We start from the raw sequence: 27,803 nt of genomic DNA, 5'->3' as shown, positions 1-27,803 counted from the left end.
GCTTGGTGTTACCTTGAACCGGTCGCAGGCTCTGTGAGCTCAGAGCGGGGCCGGAGGTCAGGCAGACGGGAGTAACTGGGCGCTGTTCTCTGAGGGCGCACTAAGGAGCGGGGCCTCAGGCTCTCGGCTCCTTCGGGCTGGAGACCAGGAGGCCGCCATTTGTATTCCCGTCCTCCGGAACTCTACGGAAAGCGCTCAGGGAACAAAAGCTCCTGAAAGCAAACCTGAGCGGATTATTCAGCCCGGCCCCTGGTAAGGGTGGTGCAATTCCGCCTGGGGCAAAGGCACTTGAGAATCACTACAACAGGCCCCTCCTCCAGAAGATCCACAAGAAATCCAGCCAAGACCAAGTTCACCTACCAAGGAGTGCGGTTTCAATACCAAGGAGAGCAGCAGAATTCCAGAGGAGGAGAAAGCAAAGCACGGAACTCATGGCTTTCTCCCTGTGATTTTTTTTTAGTCTTGGAGTTAATTTATTTTTTTTTCTTTTTCATTTTTTGTTTTTTTTTCTCGCCTTATGGTAAAATTTTTTTTTAACTTTTACCCTTTTCTTTTTTAACGGTTTTTAACTAGTTTAATATATATATTTTTTCTTTTTTATATTTTTCCTTATTCGTTTTCTTTTTTAAATTCTTTTCTTTTCTTTTTTTTTTCTTTTTTTCTTTTCTTCCTTTTTGAACCTCTTTTTGTCCCCTTTCTCCCCTCTCACGATTTGGGGTCTCTTCTGATTTGGTTAAAGCATATTTTCCTGGGGTTGTTGCCACCCTATAAGTATTTTACTTCCTCCTTCATATACTCTATTCTGGAAAAAAAGACAAGTAGGAAAAATTCACCACAAAAAAAAGAACAAGAGGCAGTACCGAGGCTAGGGACCGAATCAATACAGACATTGGTAATATGTCAGATCTAAAGTTCAGAATGACGATTCTCAAGGTTCTAGCCGGGCTCGAAAAGGCATGGAAGATATTAGAGAAACCCTCTCGAGAGATATAAAAGCCCTTTCTAGAGAAATAAAAGAACTAAAATCTAACCAAGTTGAAATCAAAAAAGCTATTAATGAGGTGCAATCAAAAATGGAGGCTCTCACTGCTAGGATAAATGAGGCAGAAGAAAGAATTAGTGATATAGAAGACCAAATGAGAGAAAAAAGAAGCTGAGCAAAAGAGGGACAAACAACTACTAGACCACGAGGGGAGAATTCGAGAGATAAGAGACACCATAAGACGAAACAACATTAGAATAATTGGGATTCCAGAAGAAGAAGAAAGAGAGAGGGGAGCAGAAGGTATACTAGAGAGAATTGTTGGGGAGAATTTCACCAATATGGCAAAGGGAATGAGCATCAAAATTCAGGAGGTTCAGAGAACGCCCCTCAAATCAATAAGAATAGGCCCACACCCCGTCACCTAATAGTAAAATTTACAAGTCTCAGTGACAAAGAGAAAATCCTGAAAGCAGCCCAGGAAAAGAAGTCTGTAACATACAATGGTAAAAATATTAGATTGGCAGCTGACTTATCCAGAGAGACCTGGCAGGCCAGAAAGAGCTGGCATGATATTTTCAGAGCACTAAATGAGAAAAACATGCAGCCAAGAATACTATATCCAGCTAGGCTATCATTGGAAAATAGAAGGAGAGATTAAAAGCTTCCAGGACAAACAAAAACGGAAAGAATATGAAAATACCAAACGAGCTCTACAGGAAATATTGAAAGGGGTCCTCTAAGCAAAGAGAGAGCCTACAAGTGGTAGATCAGAAAGGAACAGAGACCATATACAGTAACAGTCACCTTACAGGCAATACAATGGCACTAAATTCATATCTCTCAATAGTTACCCTGAATGTTAATGGGCTAAATGCCCCTGTCAAAAGACACAGGGTATCAAAATGGATAAAAAAACAAAGCCCATCTATATGTTGCCTCCAAGAAACTCATTTTGAGCCCGAAGACACCTCCAGATTTAAAGTGAGGGGGTAGAAAAGAATTTACCATGCTAATGGACATCAGAAGAAAGCAGGAGTGGCAATCCTTATATCAGATCAATTAGATTTTAAGCCAAAGACTATAATAAGAGATAAGGAAGGACACTATATCATACTCAAAGGGTCTGTCCAACAAGAAGATTTAACAATTTTAATATCTATGCCCCCAACGTGGGAGTAGCCAACTATATAAACCAATTAATAACAAAATCAAAGAAACACATCAACAATAATACAATAATAATAGGGGACTTTAAGACTCCCCTCACTGAAATGGACAGGTCATCCAAGCAAAAGTTCAGCAAGGAAATAAAGGCCTTAAACGACACACTGGACCAGATGGACATCACAGATATATTCAGAACATTTCATCCCAAAGCAACAGAATACACATTCTTCTCTAGTGCACATGGAACATTCTCCAGAATAGATCACATCCTTGGTCCTAAATCAGGACTAATTGGATCATTCACTGCATATTTTCAGACCACAATGCTCTGAAGCTAAAACTCAACCACAAAAGGAAGTTTGAAAAGAACCAAAATACATGGAGACTAAACAGCATCCTTCTAAAGAATGAATGGGTCAACCGCAAAATTAAAGAAGAATTGAAAAAATTCATGGTAACAAATGATAATGAAAAAACAACGGTTCAAAATCTGTGGGACACAACAAAGGCAGTCCTGAGAGGAAAATATATAGCGGTACAAGCCTTTCTCAAGAAACAAGAAAGGTCTCAGGTACACAATCTAACCCTACACCTAAAGGAGCTGGAAAAAGAACAAGAAAGAAACCCTAAACCTAGCAGGAGAAGAGAAATCATAAAGATCAGAGCAGAAATCATTGAAATAGAAACAACAAAAAAAAATAGAACAAATCAATGAAACTAGGAGCTGGTTCTTTGAAAGAATTAATAAAATTGATAAACCCCTGCCCGACTTATCAAAAAGAAAAGAGAAAGGACCCAAATAAATAAAATCATGAATGAAAGAGGAGAGATCACAACTAACGCCAAAGAAATACAAACTATTATAAGAACATACTATGAGCAACTCTACGCCAACAAATTTGACAATCTGGAAGAAATGGATGCATTCCTAGAAACATATAAACTACCACAACTGAACCAGGAAGAAATAGAAAGCCTGAACAGACCCATACCAGTAAGGAGATTGAAACAGTCATTAAAAATCTCCAAACAAACAAAAGCCCAGGGACAGACGGCTTCCTGGGGGAATTCTACCAAACATTTAAAGAAGAACTAATTCCTATTCTCCTGAAACTGTTCCAAAAAATAGAAATGGAAGGAAAACTTCCAAACTCATTTTATGAGGCCAGCATCACCTTGATCCCAAAACCAGACAAGGATCCCATCAAAAAAGAGAGCTATAGACCAATATCCTTGATGAACACAGATGAGAAAATTCTCACCAAAATACTAGCCAATAGGATTCAACAGTACATTAAAAGGATTATTCACCACCACCAAGTGGGATTTATTCCAGGGCTGCAAGGTTGGTTCAACATCTGCAAAACAGTCAATGTGATACAACATATCAATAAAAGAAAGAACAAGAACCTTATGATACTCTCAATAGATGCTGAAAAAGCATTTGACAAAGTACAGCATCCCTTCCTGATCAAAACTCTTCAAAGTGTAGGGATAGAGGGCACATACCTCAATATCATCAAAGCCATCTATGAAAAACTCACCACAAATATCATTCTCAATGGAGAAAAACTGAAAGCTTTTCCGCTAAGGTCAGGAACACGGCAGGGATGTCCATTATCACCACTGCTATTCAACATAGTACTAGAGGTCGTAGCCTCAGCAATCAGACAACAAAAGGAAATTAAAGGCATCCAAATCAGCAAAGAAGAAGTCAAATTATCACTCTTTGTAGATGATATGATACTATATGTGGAAAACCCAAAAGACTCCACTCCAAAACCGCTAGAACTTATACAGGAATTCAGTAAAGTGTCAGGATATAAAATCAATGCACAGAAATCAGTTGCATTTCTCTTACCAACAGCAAGACAGAAGAAAGAGAAATTAAGGAGTCAATCCCATTTACAATTGCACCCCAAACCATAAGATACCTAGGAATAAACCTAACCAAAGAGGCACAGAATCTATACTCAGAAAACTATAAAGTACTCATGAAAGAAATTGAGGAAGACACAAAGAAATGGAAAAATGTTCCATGCTCCTGGATTGGAAGAATAAATATTGTGAAAATGTCTATGCTACCTAAAGCAATCTACACATTTAATGCAATTCCTATCAAAATACCATCTATATTTTTCAAAGAAATGGAAAAAATAATTCTAAAATTTATATAGAACCAGAAAAGACCTCGAATAGACAAAGGGATATTGAAAAAGAAAGCCAACGTTGGTGGCATCACAATTCCGGACTTCAAGCTCTATTACAAAGCTGTCATCATCAAGACAGCATGGTACTGGCACAAAAAAAGAAACATAGATCAATGGAACAGAATAGAGAGCCCAGAAATAGACCCTCAACTTTATGGTCAACTAATCTTCGACAAAGCAGGAAAGAATGTCCAATGGAAAAAAGACAGCCTCTTCAATAAATGGTGCTGGGAAAATTGGACAGCCACATGCAGAAAAATGAAATTGGACCATTTCCTTACACCACACACAAAAATAGACTCAAAATGGATGAAGGACCTCAATGTGTGAAAGGAATCCATCACAATCCTTGAGGAGAACACAGGCTGCAACCTCTTCGACCTCAGCTGCAGCAACATCTTCCTAGGAACAACGCCAAAGGCAAGGGAAGCAAGGGCAAAAATGAACTATTGGGATTTCATCAAGATCAGAGGCTTTTGCACAGCAAAGAAAACAGTTAACAAAATAAAAAGACAACTGACAGAATGGGAGAAGATATTTGCAAACGACATATCAGATAAAGGACTAGTGTCCAGAATCTATAAAGAACTTAGCAAACTCAACACCCAAAGAACAAATAACCCAATCTAGAAATGGGCAGAGGACATGAACAGACATTTCTGCAAAGAAGACATCCAGATGGCCAACAGACACATGAAAAAGTGCTCCATATCACTCGGCATCAGGGAAATACAAATCAAAACCACAATGAGATATCACCTCACACCAGTCAGAATGGCTAAAATCAACAAGTCAGGAAATGACAGATGCTGGCGAGGATGCGGAGAAAGGGGAATCCTCCTACACTATTGGTGGGAATGCAAGCTGGTGCAGCCACCCTGGAAAACAGCATGGAGGTTCCTCAAAATGTGGAAAATAGAACTACCCTATGACCCAGCAATTGCACTATTGGGTATTTACTTTAAATATACAAACGTAGTGATCCAAAGGGGCATGTGCACCTGAATGTTTATAGCAGCAATGTCCAAAATAGCTAAACTATGGAAAGAACCTAGATGTCCATCAACAGATGAATGGATAAAGAAGATGTGGTATATATACACAGTGGAATACTATGCAGTCATCAAAAGAAATGAAATCTTGCCATTTGCGACATCATGGATGGAACTAGAGCGTATCATGCTTAGCGAAATAAGTCAAGCAGAGAAAGACAACTATCATATGATCTCCCTGATATGAGGAAGTGGTGATGCAACATGGGGGCTTAAGTGGGTACGAGAAGAATAAATGAAACAAGATGGGATTGGGAGGGAGACAAACCATAAGTGACTCTTAATCTCACAAAACAAACTGAGGGTTGCTGGGGGGAGGGGGTTTGGGAGAAGGGGGTGGGATTATGGACATTGGGGAGGGTATGTGCTTTGATGAGTGCTGTGAAGTGTGTAAACCTGGTGATTCACAGACCTGTACCCCTGGGGATAAAAATAAATGTTTATAAAAAATTAAAAATTAAAAAAAAAAGAAGATCAATGTTCAAAACTCAATTACATTCTTATAAAGAAGTTGCAAACCCATAATGATAATTTTTAAAGATCCCATATACCAGAATGTAGTAAAGATTGCTCTATGTAAGGTTACATAAGCACATCATGGGACTAAAGAACCCTGTAAACTGGTGAGCTGAAAGTCATCAGAGAAAACCTAAAACACCTCATGTCCGTGAGTGGCCAAAACTCAGTATCAGAAAGATGTCAATTTGCACATATGGATATACAAAGTGAAAGCAATCAAATCATAATTGTTAGAGGGTTTTTAATGAAAGTTGACAAAGTGTTTCTAACTTGCATCTGGGCCAAGGAGAGCTATAGCGGTTCTGAACAACAAGACGAGGTGGGAAGTTTTGCCCAAAAGAGGTATTGAAATGTATTATAAAGCTGTTCTAATTGGGACAGAGTGGTTTTTAAATAAATACACACACACACACACACACACACACACACACACACACATATGTATGCTGATACCATATACATATGTATGTATATATATAGTATCACCAAAACTCTCATTGACGCAAATATATGTTCTTCAATGGAGCTCTGATGAAATCTTTTATATGCACATAAAAAATGTGATTGTCCGTCTTCTTGCTGCTTTGTTGTTAGAGTTCTCTAAATATTCTCTCAGCCATTGCAAACTTCTTCTTAGAGGGCCAGACAGTAAATGCCTTATGGCTGCCGGACTTCAGGTCCAGGCTGCAGTCACTTCTCTCTGACACCTCAGCCTGAAAGAAGCCATCGATTATAAACGTGATTAGTACAAACAGGTAGTTGTCCCCAATCCAAGTCCTTCATTAGATTTCACGTGACAATTATTTTGTCCCAGTCAGTAACCTTCCTTTTCTTTTTATTAACAGTATCTTTTGAAGAATAAAAGTTTTAAAGCTTCATGAAGTCAAAGGATCAATGATTTACTTTATCGATCGTGTTTCCCCTGTCTTATCTATAAACTGTCTGCTAACCCAAGACCAAAAAGATTGAGTTTTGTGCCCCTCCACAGTTTGTTCTTGAAGCTTTCTCATTTCAGATTTTATATTTAGGTATGATCCATCTGACCATTGTTCATAGTATTTTTGTGTTTGTTGTTCAGTAATACTGATATTAGGTAATATTATTTTAGGAAGGAGATTGTGCTGAGTGAAATAAGTCAGTGTAGGTCAATATGGCTTCACTTATTTGTGGAACATAAGGAATACCATGGAGGACATTAAGAGAAGGAAGGAAAAATGAAGGGGGCAGAGAATCAGAGGGGAGAGGACTATGGACTCTGGGAAGCAAAGAGAAGGTTATAGCTGGGAGGAGGGTAGGGGGACTAGTGAGCCCAGTGATTGGTATTAAGGAGGGCATGGATTGCATGGAGCACTGGGTGTTATATGCAAACAATGAATCATGGAACACTACATCAAAAACTAATGATGTACTGTATGGTGACTTTCATAACACAATAAAAAAGGACAATATTAAATTTTGTGTGTAAAGAAATAGTTAAGAGTCTTCTTTTTTTTTTTAACATATGAGTATCTAATTGATTTATGGCCATTTGTTGAAAAGATGATCCTTTCCACTTGAATTGTCTTAGGAAACTTTGTCAAAAATCACTTGGCCAGGACAGAGAAGTAGCAGGCTGAGATGACACCAGGTAGCAGGAGATCAGCTAGATAATTTATCAAACCATTCTGAACACCTACAATTCCAATAGGAGATTGAAGGGAAGAAGAGCAGCAATTCTAGAAACAAAAAATCCACTTTCTGAAAGGTAGGACCTGTGAAGAAGTGAATCCAAAGAGGGAAGATAAACCACAGGGGAGGGGCTGGCTCCCAGAAAGCAGTGGAGCAATGGAGCACAAAATCAGAAATTTTAAGTCTGCTCCACTGAGGGACATTGCTCCAGAGGCTAAGCTGGGGTCAAGCCCACGTGGGGACAGCGTGGTCTCAGTTCCCGTGGGGTCACAGAAGGATCAGGGCTGTCTGAGTTTCACAGAGCTCACAGATATTAGAGCGGGAAACCTGGCTACAGTGACAGAGCTGAGGAGTAAGCTCTCAACTCAGGGTCACCTTACTGTGATCCTTGGCACAGTCAGACCACTGCTCTGTGAGCAGAGACCCCACAAGATCAGAGGAGAACCCCTGGAAAAGTGCAGGGATCTGATGGGTTTGGAGACTCCAGGTAGGGCTGTGTGCCAGAGACAGAGATGCTTGGTCACAGACTGGGTGAGCTCAGAGTGCAGATGCAGCCAGGGAGACGGAGGTGATTGAGCGCTTTTCTCCGAGGATGCACTGAGGAGTGAGGCCCTGAGCTCTTGGCTCATCCAGACCAGAGGTTGGAAGGCCACCATTTTCATTCACGTCCTCCAGAGCTCTACGGAAAGTATTCAGGGAACAAAGCTCCTGAAAGCGAATTACTTAGCCCAGCCCAGTTAAGGGTGGTGCAATTCCACCTCAGGCAAAGACACTTGAGAATCACTACAACAGGCTTCTCCCCCAGAAGATCAGCAAGAAATCCAGACACCAGCAAGTTCACTTACCAAAGAGAACAGTGAAATTCCAGAGGAGGAGAAAGCAAAGCATGGAATTCACGTCTTTCTCCCCATGATTCTTTACTCTTGCAAAGTTAATTAATTTTTTTAATTTTATTTTCTTGCAAAGTTAATTAATTTTTTTAATTTTATTTTTTCTCATGCAAAATTTTTTTAACTTTTACTCTTTCCTATTTTAATGTTTTTTAACTAGTTTATATTAACAGTACCTTTTATTAAAAAAATCTTTTTTGAACCTTCATTATTGTAGTCATATTTTATTCTTCATTGTATCTAACTTTGTTCTTTGTATAGACATAGGGTTTTTTATTTTTATTTATTTTCAGCATAACAGTATTCATTATTTTTGCACCACACCGAGTGCTCCATACAATCCGTGCCCTCTATAATACCCACCACCTGGTACCCCGACCTCCCACCTCCCACCCCTTCAAAACCCTCAGATTGTTTTCAGAGTCTCTCATGGTTCACCTCCCCTTCCAATTTTCCCAAACTCCCTTCTCTGTATCTCCCCATGTCTTCCATGGTTTTTTGTTCTTAAAAAATCTGGGATAAAACTTCTTCTAATAGATAAAAATATACCTTAAATCTAGCACAGGGTTTTGTTCGAGTCTCCAGCCTGAGCAAATTTCCTCCACTTTCTTTTTCTTTATTCTCCCAACCAACTTATTTTATCAACTCCTCTTTTAGAATTTTTTTTTAAAGATTTTATTTATTTATTTGACAGAGAGAAATCACAAGTAGATGGAGAGGCAGGCAGAGAGAGAGAGAGAGGAAAGCAGGCTCTCTGCTGAGCAGAGAGCCCGATGCAGGACTCGATCCCAGGACTCTGAGATCATGACCTGAGCCGAAGGCAGCGGCTTAACCCACTGAGCCACCCAGGCGCCCTAGAATTTTTTTTAAATATTTCATCTTTATAGTTATATTCCATCCCTGCATCATGTTTACCCTTATTGTGTGTGTGTGTGTGTGTGTGTGTGTGTGTGTGTGTGTGTGTGCATGTGTGTGCATGTGTGTATTTCTTTAAAATTTTGGGAGGTAGTTTCTTCTAAGGAACCAAAATGCTCCCAAAATTAAGTGGGTGTCTCTGTTCTATTCACCAGTCTAATATATATATTTTCTTTTTTTTATATGATTATTTATGTATTTATTTATTTATTTTCAGCATAACAGTATTCATTATTTTTGCACCACACCCAGTGCTCCATACAATCCATGCCCTCTATAATACTCACCACCTGGTACCCCAACCTCCCACCCCCCTGCCACTTCAAACCCCCCAGATTGTTTTTCAGAGTCCATAGTCTCTCATGATTTACCTCCCCTTCCAATTTACCCCAACTCCCTTCTCCTCTCTAACTCCCCATGTCCTCCATGCTATCTGTTATGCTCCACAAATAAGTGAAACCATATGATTATTAACTCTCTCTGCTTGACTTATTTCACTCAGCATAATCTCTTCCAGTCCCTTCCATGTTGCTACAAAAGTTGGGTATTCATCTTTTCTGATGGAGGCATAATACTCCATAGTGTATATGGACCACATTTTTCTTATCCATTCATCCATTGAAGGGCATCTTGGTTCTTTCCACAGTTTGGCAACCATGGTCATTGCTGCTATAAACATTGGGGTACATATGGCCCTTCTTTTCATGACATCTGTATCTTTGGGGTAAATACCCAGGAGTGCCTATGACCCTGCAATTGCAATCCTGTGTATATTTTCTTTTTTAGAAGTCCAATGCTCTATCCATTGCACCACGTCTTTATTTTTTTTCCCTGAACTTCTTTTTACCCTCTTTCTTCCCCCCCACAATTTTAGGTCTCTTCCTATTTGGTTAAAGCACATTTCCCTGGGGGTCTTTGCCACACTTTTAGTATTTTATTCACTCCTTCATATATTCTTATCTGGATAAAATGACAAGGCTGAAAAGCTCACCACAAAAAAAGAAAGAAAGAAAGAAAGAGAAAAAGAAAAAATAGAACAAGAGACAGTACCAAAGGCTCAGGACCTAATCAATACAGACATTGGTAATATGTCAGATCTAGAGTTCAGAATGATGATTCTCAAGGTGCTAGCTGGGTTCGGAAAAGGCATGGAATATATTAGAGAAACACTGTCTGGAGAAATAAAAGTCCTTTCTGGAGAAATAAAAGAACTAAAATCTAAACAAGTTGCAATAAAAAAAAAGCTATTAATGAGGTACCAAGAAAATGGAGGCTCTTGCTGCTAGGATAAATGAGGCAGAAGACAGAGTAAGTGATATAGAAGTCCAAATGACAGAGATTAAAGAAGTTGAGCAAAAGAGAGACAAACAACTACTGGACCACAAGGGGAGAGTTCGAGAGATAAGTGATATCATAAGATGAAACAAAATTAGAATAATTAGGATTCCTGAAGAAGAAGAGAGAGGAGAGCAGAAGGAATATTGGGGAGAATTATTGTAGGGAATTTCCCTAATATGAAAAAGGGAACAAGCATCAAAATCCAGGAGGCATAGAGAACCCCCCTCAAAATCATGAAGAAAAGGTCCTCACCCCATCATCTAACAGTAAAATTTACAAGTCTTAGTGAAAAAGAGAAAATCCTGAAAGCAGCATGGGACAAGAAGTCTGTAACATACAATGGTAAAAATATTAGGTTGCAGCAGACTTATCCACAGAGACCTGACAGGCCAGAAAGAACTGGCATGGTTTATTCAGACATTTAACGAAAAAGACATGCAGCCAAGAATACTATATCCAGCTAGGCTATCATTGAAAATAGAAGGAGAGATAAAAAGCTTCCAGGAAGACAAAAACTAAAAGAATTTGTAAACACCCAAAGACCTTTACAGAAAATATTGAAACATCAAACCTTGGACATAAAAGGAAAGCTGCGGTGGCAATCCTTATATCAGATCAATTAGATTTTAAGCCAAAGACTAGACTAAGAGATGAGGAAGGACACTATATCATACTCCAAGGGTCTGTCCAAAAGAATATCTAAATATTTTAATTTATTTTTTGTTTTGCATTGCTTTATTTTTTACTGCTTTCTTTTGATTTTCTTTTCATTGTTTTTTTCTTTTTTTAAAATTTAATTTCAGTGTAAAAAATTTCATTGTTTATGCACCACATCCAGTGCTCCATGCAATATGTGCCCTCCATCATACGCACCACCAGGCTCCCCCAACCTCCCACCCTCCTCCTCTTCAAAACCCTCAGATTGTTTTTCAGAGTCCATAGTCTCTTGAGATTCATCTCCACCTCCACAATTTTCCACAACTCCCTCCTCCTCTCCATCCCCCCATGTCCTCTGTCTTATTTCTTATGCTCCACAAATAAGTGAAACCATATGATAATTGATTCTCTCTGCTTGACTTATTTCACTCAGCATAATCTCTTCCAGCCCCATCCATGTTGATACAAAAGTTGGGTATTCATCCTTTCTGGTGGAGGCATAATACTCCATAGTGTATATGGACCACCTCTTCCTTATCCATTCATCCATTGAAGGGCATCTTGGTTCTTTCCACAGTTTGGCGACCATGGCCATTGATGCTATGAACACTGGGGTACAGATGGCCCTTCTTCTCGCTTCATCTGTATCTTGGGTAAATACCCTTGCAATTTCAGGGTCATAGGGAAGCTCTATTTTTAATTTCTTGAGGAATCTCCACACTGTTCTCCAAATTGGCTGCACCAACTTGCATTCCCACCAACAGTGTAAGACGGTTCCCCGTTCTCCACATCCTCTCCAACATACATTGTTTCCTGTCTTGCTAATTTTGGCCATTCTAACTGGTGTAAGGTGTTATCTCATTGCAGTTTTGATTTGAATCTCCCTGACGGTTAGTGATGATGAACATTTTCTCATGTGTCTGATAGTCATTTGTATGTCTTCATTGCAGAAGTGTCTGTTCATGTCTTCTGCCCATTTTTTTGACACGATTATCTGTTTTGTGTGTGTTCAGTTTGAGAAGTTCTTTATAGATCCTGGATATCAACTTTTTGTTTGTATTGTCAGTTGCAAATATCATCTCCCATGCCATGGGTTGCCTCTTTGTTTTGTTGAGTGTTTCCTTTGCTGTGAAGAAGGTTTTGATCTTGATGAAGTCCCCAAAGTTTATTTTTGCTTTTGTTTCCTTTGCCTTTGGAGACATATCTTGAAGTTTCTGTGGCTGATATCAAAGAGGTTACTGCGTATGTTCTCCTCTAGGATTATGGTGGATTCCTCACGGTGAGGTCTTTTATCCATTTTGAGATCACATTGTGTATGGCGTAAGATAATGTTTGAGTTTCATTCTACATAGAGCTGTCCAATTTTCCCAGCACTGTTTATTGAAGAGACTGTCTTTTTAAACTCTATACTTTTTTCCTGCTTTGTCAAAGGCTATTTGACCATAGAGTTGAGGGCCCATAAATGGGTGCTCTACTCCGTTCCACTGTTCTATGTGTCCGTTTTTAATGCCAGTATGAGATTGAAGCAGCCATCAAAAACCTCTCAAAAAACAAGAGCCCAGGACCTATGGATTCCCTGGGGAATTCTGCCAAAATTTCAAAGAAGAAATAACACCTATTCTCCCGAAGCTCTTTCCAAAAATTGAAGCAGAAGGAAAACCTCCAGACTCTTTTTATGAGGCCAGCATTACCCTGATCCCCAAACCAGGCAAAGACACTACCAGAAAAGAGAATTTCAGACTACTATCCCTGATGAATATGATACGAAGATTCTCAGCAAGATCCTAGCAAATAGGATCCAACAGCACATTAAAAAGATTAACCACCATGACCAGGTGGGATTCATCCCTGAGTTCCAAGGATGGTTGATTATTTGCAAATCAATCAGTGTAATTGAACAAATCAATAAGAGAAGAGAGAAGAACCACATCATCCTCTCGATTGATGCAGAAAAAGCATTTGACAAAATCCAGCACGTGTTCCTGATTAAAACGCTTCAAAGTATAGGGATAGAGGGAACATTTCTGAACTTCATCAAATCTATGAAAGACCCACAGCAAATATCATCCTCAATGTGAAAAATCTTGCAGCCTTCCCGTTGAGATCAGGAACACGACAAGGATGCCCACTCTCACCTCACTTGTCCAATGTACTATTAGAAGTGCTAGCAACAAAGTGGCTGCACCAACTTGCATTCGCACCAACAGTGGAAGAGGGTTCCCCTTTCTCCACATCCTCTCCAACACATGTTGTTTCCTGTCTTGCTAAATTTGGCCATTCTAACTGGTGTAAGGGGTATCTCAATGTGGTTTTAATTTGAATCTCCCTGACGGCTAGAGATGATGAACATTTTTCATGTGTCTGATAGCCATTTGTATGTCTTCATTGCAGAAGTGTCTGTTCATATCTTCTGCCCATTTTTTGATATGATTGTTTTGTGTGTGTTGAGTTTCAGGAGTTCTTTATAGATCCTGGATATCAACCTTTTGTCTGTACTGTCATCTTCTCCCATTCCATGGATTGCCTCTTTGTTTTGTTGACTGTTTCCTTTGCTGTGCAGAAGCTTTTGATCTTAAGTCCCAAAAGTTCATTTTCACTTTTATTTCCTTTGCCTTTGGAGACATATGTTGAAAGCAGTTGCTGTGGCTGATATCAAAGAGGTTACTGCCTATGTTCTCCTCTAGGATTCTGATGGTCTCCTCTCTCACGTTGAGATCTTTTATCCACTTTGAGTTTATCTTTGTGTACGGTGTAAGAGAATGGTCGAGTTTTATTCTTCTGCATGTAGCTGTCCAGTATTCCCAGCACCATTTATTGAAGAGACTGTCTTTTTTCCACTATATATTTTATCCTGTATTGTCAAAGATTAATTGACCATAGAGTTGAGGGTCCATATCTGGGCTCTCTACTCTGTTCCACTGGTCTATGTGTCTGTTTTTATGCCAGTACCATGCTGTCTTGGTGATCACGACTTTGTAGTAAAGCTTGAAATCAGGTAACGTGATGCCCCCAGTATTATTTTTGTTTTTCAACATTTCCTTAGTGATTTGGGGTCTCTTCTTATTCCATACAAATTTTAGGATTATTTGCTCCAGCTCTTAAAAGAATACTGGTGGAATTTTGATCAGAATGGCATTAAAAGTATAGATTGCTCTAGGCAGTATAGACATTTTAACAATGTTTATTCTTCCGATCCAAAAGCATGGAATGGTCTTCCATCTTTTTGTATCTTCTTCAATTTCTTTCATGATTGCTCTGTAGTTCCTTGAGTATAGATCCTTTTCCTCTTTGGTTAGCTTTTTTCCCAAGTATCTTATGGTTTTGATTTGTATTTCCCTGATGTAGAATGACATGGAGCACTCTTTCATGTGTCTGTTGGCCATCTGGATGTCTTCTTTGCAGAAATGTCTGTTCATGTCCTTTGCCCATTTCTTGGTTGGATTATATGTTCTTTGGGTGTTGAGTTTGCTAAGCTCTTTATAGATTTTGGATACTGGCCCTTTATCTGATATTTGGTTTGCAAATGTCTTCTCCATTCTGTCAGTTGTCTTTTGGTTTTGTGAACTGTTTCCTTTGCTGTGCAAAAGCTTTTGATCTTGATGAAATCCCAATAGTTCATTTGTGCCCCTGCTTCCCTTGCCTTTTGGCAATGTTCCTAGAAAGAAGTTCTTGTGGTTGAGATCAAAGAGGTTGCTGCCTGTGTTCTTCTCAAGAATTTTGATGGATTCCTTTCTCACATTGAGGTCCTTCATCCATTTTTAATCCATTTTCATGCATGGTGTAAGGAAATGGTCTGATTTCATTTTTCTGCATGTGGCTATCCAATTTTCCCAGCACCATTTGTAGACAAGACAGTCTTTTTTCCATTGGACATTCTTTAGTGCTTTATCGAGATTAGTTGACCATAGAGTTGAGGGTCTATTTCTGGTCTCTCTGTTCTGTTCCATTGATCTGTGTGTCTGTTTTTGTGCCAGTACTATACTGTACTGATGATGACAGCTTTGTAATAGAGCTTAAAGTCTAGAATTGCGATGCTACCCACTTTGTCATTCTTTTTCAATATTCCTCTGGCTATTCGAGGTCTTTTCTGGTTCCATATAAATTTTAGGATTATTTGTTCTATTTATTTGAAAAAAAATGGATGGGATTTTGATAGGGATTGCATTAAATGTGTAGATTGCTTTAGGTAGCATAGACATTTTTGCAATATTTGTTCTTTCAATCCATGAGCATGGAAGATTTTTCCATTTTTTTGTGTCTTCTTCAATTTCTTTCATGAATACTTTATATTTTCTGAGTATAGAAAATACTTTGCTTCTTTGGTTAGGTTTATTCCTAGGTATCTTATGGTTTTGGGTGCATTTGTAAATGGGATTGACTCCTTAATTTCTCTTTCTTCTGTCTTGTTGTTGGTGTAAAGAAATATAACTGATTTCTGTGCATTGACTTCATATCCTGACACTTTACTGAATTCCTGTACAAGTTCTAGCAGTTTTGGAGTGGAGTCTTTTGGTTCTTCCACATATAGTATCATATCATCTGCAAAGAGTGATAGTTTGACTTCTTCTTTGCAGATTTGGATGCCTTTAATTTCTTTGTATTGTCTCATTGCAGAGATTAGGACTTCTAGTACCATGTTAAATAGCAGTGGTGATAATGGACATCCCTGCCATGTTCCTGACCTTAGCAGAAAAGCTCTCAGCTTTTCTCCATTGAGAATGATATTCCCGGGGGGTTTTTCATAGATGGTTTTGATGATATTGAGGTATGTATCCTCTATCCCTACACTTTGAAGTGTTTTGATCAGGAAAAGATGCTGTACTTTGTCAAATGCTTTTTCAGTATCTATTGAGAGTATCATATGGTTCTTGTTCTTTCTTTTATTAATATATTGTATCACATTGATCGGTGTGTGGATGTTGAACCAACCTTGCAGCCCTGGAATAAATCTTACTTGGTCTTGGTGAATAATCCTTTTAATGTACTGTTGGATCCATTCGCTACTACTTTGGTGAGAATTTTCACATTTGTGTTCATCAAGGATATGGGTCTGTAATTCTTGTTTTTGATGGGATCCTTGTCTGGTTTGGGATCAAGGTGATGCTGGCCTCACAAAATGAGTTTGGAAGTTTTCCTTCCATTTCTAGTGTTTGGAACAGTTTCAGGAGAATAAGAATTAATTTTTCTTTAAATGTTTGGTAGAATTTCCTTGGGAAGCCGTCTGGCCCTGGGCTCTTGTTTCTTGGAAGATTTTTGATGATGACTTCAATCTCCTTACTGGTTATGGATCTGTTCAGGTTTTCTATTTCTTCCTGGGTTCATTTTGTGGTAGTTTATATGTCTCTAGGAATGCATCCATTTCTTCCAGATTGTCAAATTTGCTGGCATATAGTTGCTCATAATATGTTTTTTTTTTTAAAGATTTTATTTATTTGACAGAGAGAGATCACAAGTAGGCAGAGAGGCAGGCAGAGAGAAGGAGGAAGCAGGCTCCTTGCTGAGCAGAGAGCCCGCTGCGGGACTCGATCCCAGGGCCCTGAGATCATGACCTGAGCCGAAGGCAGCGGCTTAACCCACTGAGCCACCCAGGCGCCCCGCTCATAATATGTTCTTATAATTGTTTGTATTCTTTGGTGTTGGCTCTGATCTCTCCTCTTTCATTCATGATTTTATTTATTTGGGTCCTTTCTCTTTTCTTTTGGGTAAGTCTGGCCAGGGGTTTATCAATATTATTAATTCTTTCAAAGAACCATCTCCTAGTTTCTTTGATTTGTTCTAATGTTCTTTGGTTTCTATTTCATTGATTTCTTTTCGATCTTTATGATTTCTCTTCTCCTGCTGGATTTAGGCTTTCCTTGTTGTTCTTTCTCCAGCTCCTTTAGTTGTAGTGTTAGGTTGTGTATTTGAAGCCTTTTTTGTTTTTTTGACAAAAGGCATGTATCGCTACATATTTTTTTTCTCAGGACTGACTTTGCGGTGTCCCAGATTTTGAACCATTGTGTTTTTCTTACTTTCTTTCCATGAATTTTTCCAATTCTTTTTTAATTTCCTGGTTGATTCATTCATTCTTTAGAAGGATGATCTTTAGTCTCCGTATATTTGGTTCTTTCCAAATTCCCTCTTATGATTGAGTTCTAGCTTCAGAGCATTGTGGTCTAAAAATGTGCAGGGAATGATCCCAATCTTTTGATATCAGTTGAGACCTGATTTGTGACCCAGGATGTGATCTATTCTGGAGAATGTTCCATGTGCACTAGAGAAGAATGTGTATTCTGTTGCTTTGGGATGGAAGGTTCTGAATATATCTGTAATGTCCCTCTATCCCACTGTGTCATTCAAGGCCTTTCTTTCCTTGCTGATCTTTTGCTTAGATAATCTGTCCATTTCAGTGAGGGAAGTGTTAAAGTCCCCTACTATTATTATATTATTGTCCTTGTGTTTATTTGATTTTGTTATTAATTGGTTTATATAGTTGGCTGCTCCCATATTAGGGGTATCGATATTTTAAATTGTTAGATCTGTTTTAATGCCAGTACCATGCTGTCTTGTTTTTCTCATTTAGTGCTCTGCATATATCATGCCAGTTTTTTGGTCTGCCAGGTCTCTGTGAATAAGTATGCTGCCAATCTAATGTTTTTACCCTTGTATGTTGTAGATTTCTTTTCCTGGGCTGCTTTCAGGATTTTCTCTTTGTCGCTAAGACTTGTAAATTTTACTATCAGGTGACGAGGTGTGGACCTATTTTTACTGATTTTGAGGGGCGTTCTTTGCATCTCCTGGATTTTGATGTTTGTTCCCTTTGCCATATTAGGGAAAATCCCTACAATAATTCTCTCCAATATACCTTCTGCTCCCCTCTCTCTTTCTTCTTCTTCTGGAATCCCAATTATTCTAATGTTGTGTCATCTTATGGTGTCATTTATCTCTCAAATTCTCTCCTCATGGTCTAGTATTTGTTTGTCTCTCTTTTGTTCAGCTTCTTTATTCTCTGTCATTTGGTCTTCTATGTCACCAATTCTTTCTTCTGCCTCACTTATCTGAGCAGTAAGAGCTTCCATTTTTATTGCACCTCATTAATAGCTTTTTAAATTTTAATTTGGTTAGATTTTAGTTCCTTTATTTCTCCAGAAAGGGCTTTTATCTCTCCAGAGAGGGCTTCTCTAATATCTTCCATGCCTTTTTTGAGCTTGGCTAGAACATTCAAAATTGTCATTCTGAACTCCAGATCTGTCATATTACCAATGCCCATATTGATTAGGTCCCTAGCCTTCAGTACTGCCTCTTATTCCTCTTTTTGTGGTGAGTTTTTTTGCCTTGTCATTTTGTCCAGATAAGAATATATAAAGGAGCAAATAAAATGTTAAAAGGGTGGAAAAGACCCCAGGGAAATGTGCTTTAACCAAATCAGAAGAGATCCCAAATCATGGGAGGGAGAAAGGGGATAAACAAGAAAAGGAAAAAAAAGAAAGAAAGAAAGGAAAAGAAAGAATAACAAATAAGGAAAAAATATTAAAAAATATATATATATGTATATACAAAAAATAGAGTTAGATACATGAAGGATAAAATATGACTATAATAATGAAGGTTCAAAATAATTAATTAATTAATTAATTAATATATTTGGTAAGGTATTGTTAAGATAAACTAGTTTAAAAAAGTTAAAAGAGGAAAGGGTAAAATTTAAAAAAAAATTAGCAGAAGAAAAAAGAAAGATCTATATTAACTGCAAGACTGAAGAATCATGGGGAGAATGCCATGAATTCCTTGCTTTGCTTCCTCCTACTCTGGAATTCCGCTGTTCTCCTTGGTAAGTGAAGTTGGTCTTGGTTGCGTTTCTTGTTGATCTTCTGGGGGAGGGGCCTGTTGTAGTGATTCTCAAGTGTCTTTGCTCCAGGCAGAATTGCCCCACCCTTACCAGGGGCCAGGCTAAGTAATCTGCTCAGGTTCACTTTCAGGAGCTTTTGTTCCCTGAAAGCTTTCTGTAGAGTTCTGGAGGACGGGAATGAAAATGGTGGCCTCCCAATCTCCGGCCCAGAGGAGCCAAGAGCTCAGGGTCCCGCTCCTCAGTGCGCCCTCAGAGAAAAGCATTCAATTGCTCCCATCTCCCCGGCGTCTGGTCGCGTTTGGAGAAAAGTGCCCAGTCGCTCACACTTGGAGAAAAGCGCTCAGTCACTTCCGTCTCTGTGGCCTCTGGGTGCACTCCAAGCTTACCCAGACTGTGCCTGGTTCAAGGTAACCCCGAGCTGAGAGCTCACTCCTCAGCTTTATTGCTGTAGCCGGCTTCCCTGCTCTAATACCTGTGAACTCTGTGACACTCAGAAACACCCAGTCCTTCTGTGATCCCGCGGGACCTGGGATTACGCTGACCCCGTGTGGGCTTCACCTAGGTTTAGCCTCTGGAGCAATGTCCCTCAGTAGAGCAGACTTATAAAAGTCCTGAGTTTGTGCTCTGTTGCTCCGCCACTTGCCGGGAGCTGGCCCCTCCCCCCTCAGTCCCCTCTTCCCGTCACTTTGGACTCACTTCTCTGTAGGTCCGACCTTTCAGTAAGTGACAAGTTTTCTTTTTCTAGAATTGTTGCCCTTCTCTTCGATTTCCCATTGGATTTGTAGGTGTTCACTATGTTTAGATAAGCTATCTAGCTGATCCCCTTGCTACCTGATGTCATCTCAGCCTGCTACTTCTCCGTCATCTTGACTCCTCCGCCTATATATAACTTTTTAACCTATTTGCCATCACACCGAGATGTCCAGTACATCAAATTCCATAATAATCTTTTAACCTGAACTTTCTGATACATATACTTATGTTTTTCATTTGATTTTCTATTTTTTAATTTTTTAAATATTACTTTATTTTAGTTTAGTTTATTCTTTTTTAATATTCATAATTCATATTCATATTCATAGAGTTAAGATTCAAGGTAATACCTTTCCTTCATCAATGCTACCCCTGTTGGAGGCAGGCCCCTGGCCAGGGTGGCCTCCGCCATTAAAAGATGGTGCCTGGGGGAGGAGGAGTAAAGATGGCAGAGAAGTAGCAGGCCGAGACTACTTCAGCTAGCCGGAGATCAGCTAGATAGCTTATCTAAAGATTGCAAACACCTGCAAATCCATCAGCAGATCGAAGAGAAGAAGAACAGCAATTCTGGAAACAGAAAAACGACCACTTTCTGAAAGGTAGGACCGGCAGAGAAGTGAATCCAAAGCGACGGGAAGATAGACCCTGGGGGGAGCAACCGCGCACAAAATCAGGACTTTTAAAAGTCTGTTCCGCTGAGGGACATCGCTCCAGAGGCTACCCGGGGCAAAGCCCACACGGGGTCAGCGTGGCCTCAGGTCCCGCAGGGTCACAGAAGGATCGGGGGTGTCTGAGTGTCGCAGAGCTTGCGGGTATTGGAACGGGAAAGCCGGCTACAGAGACAGAGCCGACAGTAATCTCGCAGCTCGGGGTGACCTTGAACCGGCCGCAGGCTCGGTGAGCTCGGAGCGCGGCCGGAGGTCAGGCAGACGTGAGTAACTGAGCGCGGTTCTCTGGGCGCGCACTGAGAAGTGCGGCCCTGGGCTCTCGGCTCCTCCGGGCCGGAGACTAGGAGGCCGCCATTTTTATTCCCGTCCTCCGGAACTCTACGGAAAGCGCTCAGGGAACAAAAGCTCCTGAAAGCAAACCCAAGCGGATTACTCACCCCGGCCCCGGGTAAAAGCGGTGCAATTCCGCCTGGGGCAAAGACACTTGAGAATCACTACAACAGGCCCCTCCCCCAGAAGATCAACAAGAAATCCAGCCGAGACCAAGTTCACCTACCAAAGAGTGCGGTTTCAATACCAAGGAGAGCAGCAGAATTCTAGAGGAGGAGAAAGCAAAGCACGGAACTTATGGCTTTTTCCCTGTGATTTTTTTTAGTCTTGCGGTTAATTTAATTTAATTTTTTTATTTTCTTTTTTTTTTTTTGGCCTTCGGGTAAAAAAATTTTTTTTTAACTGTTACCTTTTTCTTTTTTAACGATTTTTAACTAGTTTATCTAATACATATATATATTTTTTTCTTTTTTATATTTTTCTTAGGTGTTTTCTTTTTTAAAAAATTCTTTTTTTCTCTCTTTTTTCTTTTTTTTTTATTGTTTCCTTTTTGAACCACATTTTATCCCCTTTCTCCCCCCTCACGATTTTGGATCTCTTCTAATTTGGTTAAAGCATATTTTCCTGGGGTTGTTGCCACCCTTTTAGTATTTTACTTGCCCCTTCAAATATTCTTATCTGGACAAAATGACAAGACGGAAAAATTCAACACAAAAAAAAGAACAAGAGGCAGTACCGAAGGCTAGGGACCTAATGAATACAGACATTGGTAATATGTCAGATCTAGAGTTCAGAATGACAATTCTTAAGGTCTAGCCGGGATCGAAAAAGGCATGGAAGATATTAGAGAAACCCTCTCGAGAGATATAAAAGCCCTTTCTGGAGAAATAAAAGAACTAAAATCTAACCAAGTTGAAATCAAAAAAGCTATTAATGAGGTGCAATCAAAAATGGAGGCTCTCACTGCTAGGATAAATGAGGCAGAAGAAAGAATTAGTGATATAGAAGACCAAATGACAGAGAATAAAGAAGCTGAGCAAAAGAGGGACAAACAGCTACTGGACCACGAGGGGAGAATTCGAGAGATAAGTGACACCATAAGACGAAACAACATTAGAATAATTGGGATTCCAGAAGAAGAAGAAAGAGAGAGGGGAGCAGAAGGTATACTAGAGAGAATTATTGGGGAGAATTTCCCCAATATGGCAAAGGGAACAAGCATCAAAATTCAGGAGGTTCAGAGAACGCCCCTCAAAATCAATAAGAATAGGCCCACACCCCATCACCTAATAGTAAAATTTACAAGTCTCAGTGACAAAGAGAAAATCCTGAAAGCAGCCCGGGAAAAGAAGTCTGTAACATACAATGGTAAAAATATTAGATTGGAAGCTGACTTATCCACAGAGACCTGGCAGGCCAGAAAGAGCTGGCATGATATTTTCAGAGCACTAAATGAGAAAAACATGCAGCCCAGAATACTATATCCAGCTAGGCTATCATTGAAAATAGAAGGAGAGATTAAAAGCTTCCAGGACAAGCAACAACTGAAAGAATTTGCAAACACCAAACCAGCTCTACAGGAAATATTGAAAGGGGTCCTCTAAACAAAGAGAGATCCTACAAGTGGTAGATCAGAAAGGAACAGAGACCATATACAGTAACAGCCACCTTACAGGCAATACAATGGCCCTAAATTCATATCTCTCAATAGTTACCCTGAATGTTAACGGGCTAAATGCCCCTGTCAAAAGACACAGGGTATCAAAATGGATAAAAAAACAAAACCCATCTATATGTTGCCTCCAAGAAACACATTTTAAGCCCGAAGACACCTCCAGATTTAAAGTGAGGGGGTGGAAAAGAATTTACCATGCTAATGGACATCAGAAGAAAGCAGGAGTGGCAATCCTTATATCAGATCAATTAGATTTTAAGCCAAAGACTATAATAAGAGATGAGGAAGGACACTATATCATACTCAAAGGGTCTGTCCAACAAGAAGATTTAACAATTTTAAATATCTATGCCCCCAACGTGGGAGCAGCCAACTATATAAACCAATTAATAACAAAATCAAAGAAACACATCAACAATAATACAATAATAGTAGGGGACTTTAACACTCCCCTCACTGAAATGGACAGATCATCCAAGCAAAAGTTCAGCAAGGAAATAAAGGCCTTAAACGACACACTGGACCAGATGGACATCACAGATATATTCAGAATATTTCATCCCAAAGCAACAGAATACACATTCTTCTCTAGTGCACATGGAACATTCTCCAGAATAGATCACATCCTCGGTCCTAAATCAGGACTCAACCGGTATCAAAAGATTGGGATCATTCCCTGCATATTTTCAGACCACAATGCTCTAAAGCTAGAACTCAACCACAAAAGGAAGTTTGAAAAGAACCAAAATACATGGAGACTAAACAGCATCCTTCTAAAGAATGAATGGGTCAACCGGGAAATTAAAGAAGAATTGAAAAAAATCATGGAAACAAATGATAATGAAAATACAACGGTTCAAAATCTGTGGGACACAACAAAGGCAGTCCTGAGAGGAAAATATATAGCGGTACAAGCCTTTCTCAAGAAACAAGAAAGGTCTCAGGTACACAATCTAACCCTACACCTAAAGGAGCTGGAAAAAGAACAAGAAAGAAACCCTAAGCCTAGCAGGAGAAGAGAAATCATAAAGATCAGAGCAGAAATCAATGAAATAGAAACCAAAAAAACAATAGAAAAAATCAACGAAAGTAGGAGCTGGTTCTTTGAAAGAATTAATAAAATTGATAAACCCCTGGCCCGACTTATCAAAAAGAAAAGAGAAAGGACCCAAATAAATAAAATCATGAATGAAAGAGGAGAGATCACAACTAACACCAAAGAAATACAAACTATTATCAGAACATACTATGAGCAACTCTACGGCAATAAATTTGACAATCTGGAAGAAATGGATGCATTCCTAGAAACATATAAACTACCACAACTGAACCAGGAAGAAATAGAAAGCCTGAACAGACCCATAACCAGTAAGGAGATTGAAACAGTCATTAAAAATCTCCAAACAAAAAAAAGCCCAGGGCCAGACGGCTTCCCGGGGGAATTCTACCAAACATTTAAAGAAGAACTAATTCCTATTCTCCTGAAACTGTTCCAAAAAATAGAAATGGAAGGAAAACTTCCAAACTCATTTTATGAGGCCAGCATCACCTTGATCCCAAAACCAGGCAAGGATCCCACCAAAAAAGAGAGCTATAGACCGATATCCTTGATGAACACAGATGCGAAAATACTCAACAAAATACTAGCCAATAGGATTCAACAGTACATTAAAAAGATTATTCACCACGACCAAGTGGGATTTATTCCAGGGCTGCAAGGTTGGTTCAACATCCGCAAATCAGTCAATGTGATACAACACATCAATAAAAGTAAGATCAAGAACCATATGATACTCTCAATAGATGCTGAAAAAGCATTTGACAAAGTACAGCATCCCTTCCTGATCAAAACTCTTCAAAGTGTAGGGATAGAGGGCACATACCTCAATATCATCAAAGCCATCTATGAAAAACCCACCGCAAATATCATTCTCAATGGAGAAAAACTGAAAGCTTTTCCACTAAGGTCAGGAACACGGCAGGGATGTCCATTATCACCACTGCTATTCAACATAGTACTAGAGGTCCTAGCCTCAGCAATCAGACAACAAAAGGAAATTAAAGGCATCCAAATCGGCAAAGAAGAAGTCAAATTATCACTCTTCGCAGATGATATGATACTATATGTGGAAAACCCAAAAGACTCCACTCCCAAACTGCTAGAACTTATACAGGAATTCAGTAAAGTGTCAGGATATAAAATCAATGCACAGAAATCAGTTGCATTTCTCTACACCAACAGCAAGACAGAAGAAAGGGAAATTAAGGAGTCAATCCCATTTACAATTGCACCCAAAACCATAAGATACCTAGGAATAAACCTAACCAAAGAGACACAGAATCTATACTCAGAAAACTATAAAGTACTCATGAAAGAAATTGAGGAAGACACAAAGAAATGGAAAAATGTTCCATGCTCCTGGATTGGAAGAATAAATATTGTGAAAATGTCTATGCTACCTAAAGCAATCTACACATTTAATGCAATTCCTATCAAAGTACCATCCATCTTTTTCAAAGAAATGGAAAAAATAATTCTAAAATTTATATGGAACCAGAAAAGACCTTGAATAGCTAAAGGGATATTGAAAAAGAAAGCCAACGTTGGTGGCATCACAATCCCGGACTTCAAGCTCTATTACAAAGCTGTCATCATCAAGACAGCATGGTACTGGCACAAAAACAGACCCATAGATCAATGGAACAGAATAGAGAGCCCAGAAATAGACCCTCAAATCTATGGTCAACTCATCTTCGACAAAGCAGGAAAGAATGTCCAATGGAAAAAAGACAGCCTCTTCAATAAATGGTGCTGGGAAAATTGGACAGCCACATGCAGAAAAATGAAATTGGACCATTTCCTTACACCACACACAAAAATAGACTCAAAATGGATGAAGGACCTCAATGTGCGAAAGGAATCCATCAAAATCCTTGAGGAGAACACAGGCAGCAACCTCTTCGACCTCAGCCGCAGCAACATCTTCCTAGTAACAACGCAAAAGGCAAGGGAAGCAAGGTCAAAAATGAACTATTGGGATTTCATCAAGATCAAAAGCTTTTGCACAGCAAAGGAAACAGTTAACAAAATCAAAAGACAACTGACAGAATGGGAGAAGATATTTGCAAACGACATATCAGATAAAGGACTAGTGTCCAGAATCTATAAAGAACTTAGCAAACTCAACACCCAAAGAACAAATAATCCAATCAAGAAATGGGCAGAGGACATGAACAGACATTTCTGCAAAGAAGACATCCAGATGGCCAACAGACACATGAAAAAGTGCTCCATATCACTCAGCATCAGGGAAATACAAATCAAAACCACAATGAGATATCACCTCACACCAGTCAGAATGGCTAAAATCAACAAGTCAGGAAATGACAGATGCTGGCGAGGATGCGGAGAAAGGGGAACCCTCCTACACTGTTGGTGGGAATGCAAGCTGGTGCAACCTCTCTGGAAAACAGCATGGAGGTTCCTCAAAATGTTGAAAATAGAACTGCCCTATGACCCAGCAATTGCACTATTGGGTATTTACCCTAAAGATACAAATGTAGTGATCCAAAGGGGCACGTGTACTCGAATGTTTATAGCAGCAATGTCCACAATAGCCAAACTATGGAAAGAACCTAGATGTCCATCAACAGATGAATGGATCAAGAAGATGTGGTATATATACACAATGGAATACTATGCAGCCATCAAAAGAAATGAAATCTTGCCATTTGCGACAACATGGATGGAACTAGAGCATATCATGCTTAGCGAAATAAGTCAAGTGGAGAAAGACAACTATCATATGATCTCCCTGATATGAGGAAGTGGTGATGCAACATGGGGGCTTAAGTGGGTACGAGAAGAATAAATGAAACAAGATGAGATTTGGAGGGAGACAAACCATAAGTGACTCTTAATCTCACAAAACAAACTGAGTGTTGCTGGGGGGAGGGGGTTTGGGAGAAGGGGGTGGTATTATGGACATTGGGGAGGGTATGTGTTTTGGTGAGTGCTGTGAAGTGTGTAAACCTGGTGATTCACAGACCTGTACCCCTGGGGATAAAAATATATGTTTATAAAAAATAAAAAATTATATTAATAACAAAAAAAAAAAAAAAAGATGGCGTGGGGGGTGCCTGAGTGGCTCAGTGGATTAAGCCGCTGCCTTCGGCTCAGGTCATGATCTCGGTGTCCTGGGATCGAGCCCCACATCGGGCTCTTTGCTCAGTGGGAGCCTGCTTCTCTCTCTCTCTCTGCCTGACTCTCCGCCTACTTGTGATTTCTCTCTCTGTCAAATAAATAAATAAAATCTTTAAAAAAAAAAAAAAAAAAAAAGATGGCGCCTGGCTAGTTGCCAGGTTAGGATTGCCTCATGAGACTAAGCAGAATGCCCAAAGAGGAAGTAAACAGCATTGGTTGCTAGTGAAGTTGTTCGTTTAGGTGCACAGCCTGATTCGCTCCCTCTTGTACCCTGCTCGCTGATTGGTCATGTAAACGTATATAAGTGTGTAGACTTGCGGAAATAGAGAGAGAGAAGATACATCTGAACTGGGGTTTCTTGTCGTCCTTGCGGGTCGAGGGCAATAAATGGTGCCAGCACCTGGGAACGCATAAAGGATTCTTGCAAGGTAATCAGCAGGTAAGCGGGGACATTAGCCACATTCAAAAGTGGGAATTCCGCGGTAAAGCAGGGAGTAAAGGTTGACTGAAGTATATGTGTATAAAAAGTTAATGTGTGTGTTAATGTCTTTAACGTCTGCGTCTGTTGTCTGTGTGTTCATAATGGGATCTGAAGTATCTAAAGTGCAGTTGGAAGGGTATTTAAAAGACCTGCTGAAAGCCATTGGAACTCCACTAAAAGCAAAAACTGCTTGGGCCTTTTTGAATAGAGTGGAAAAGGCGGCTCCATGGTTCCTAGATGAAGGCTTGCTAAACATACCTCAATGGGACCACTTGTGATCCAGGGTTTGGCCCCTGTGAAGCCTATTAATGCCTCAGGGCCATATCAACCTTTTAAGTTGGAAGGTGCATCAATAATAGGGTATGGCCACCGGAGTGGTCTGGATGTCAGAGTACCTTGCGCTCAGTTTACATCAATGAAATGCATAGCTTTACATTTACTCCATGATTTCCTACTTATAAAA

At 39.6% G+C, this 27,803-nt stretch overlaps 1 protein-coding gene across 3 annotated transcripts in view; it reads right to left on the bottom strand.

Moving 5' to 3' along the window:
* Positions 1–27,803, bottom strand: part of LOC309871509 (signal-regulatory protein beta-1-like) — a 68,387-nt gene that overhangs the window by 17,692 nt on the left and 22,892 nt on the right. Inside the window, exon 6 of one of the 3 annotated variants that reach the window (XM_082744602.1) lies at positions 6,161–6,646. The exons of the other annotated variants lie outside the window; for them this stretch is intronic. Within the exon in view, the coding sequence (XP_082600728.1) occupies positions 6,642–6,646 (5 nt within the window). The 3' untranslated portion in view covers positions 6,161–6,641. Of the gene's footprint in view, positions 1–6,160; positions 6,647–27,803 lie in introns of those variants that run through there. 3 annotated transcript variants of the gene reach the window in all.

This window comes from Mustela nivalis, assembly GCF_964662115.1.
Source record: "Mustela nivalis genome assembly, chromosome: 8".
Lineage (NCBI taxonomy): Eukaryota > Metazoa > Chordata > Mammalia > Carnivora > Mustelidae > Mustela > Mustela nivalis.
This window is presented reverse-complemented; position numbering and strand designations above follow the sequence as displayed.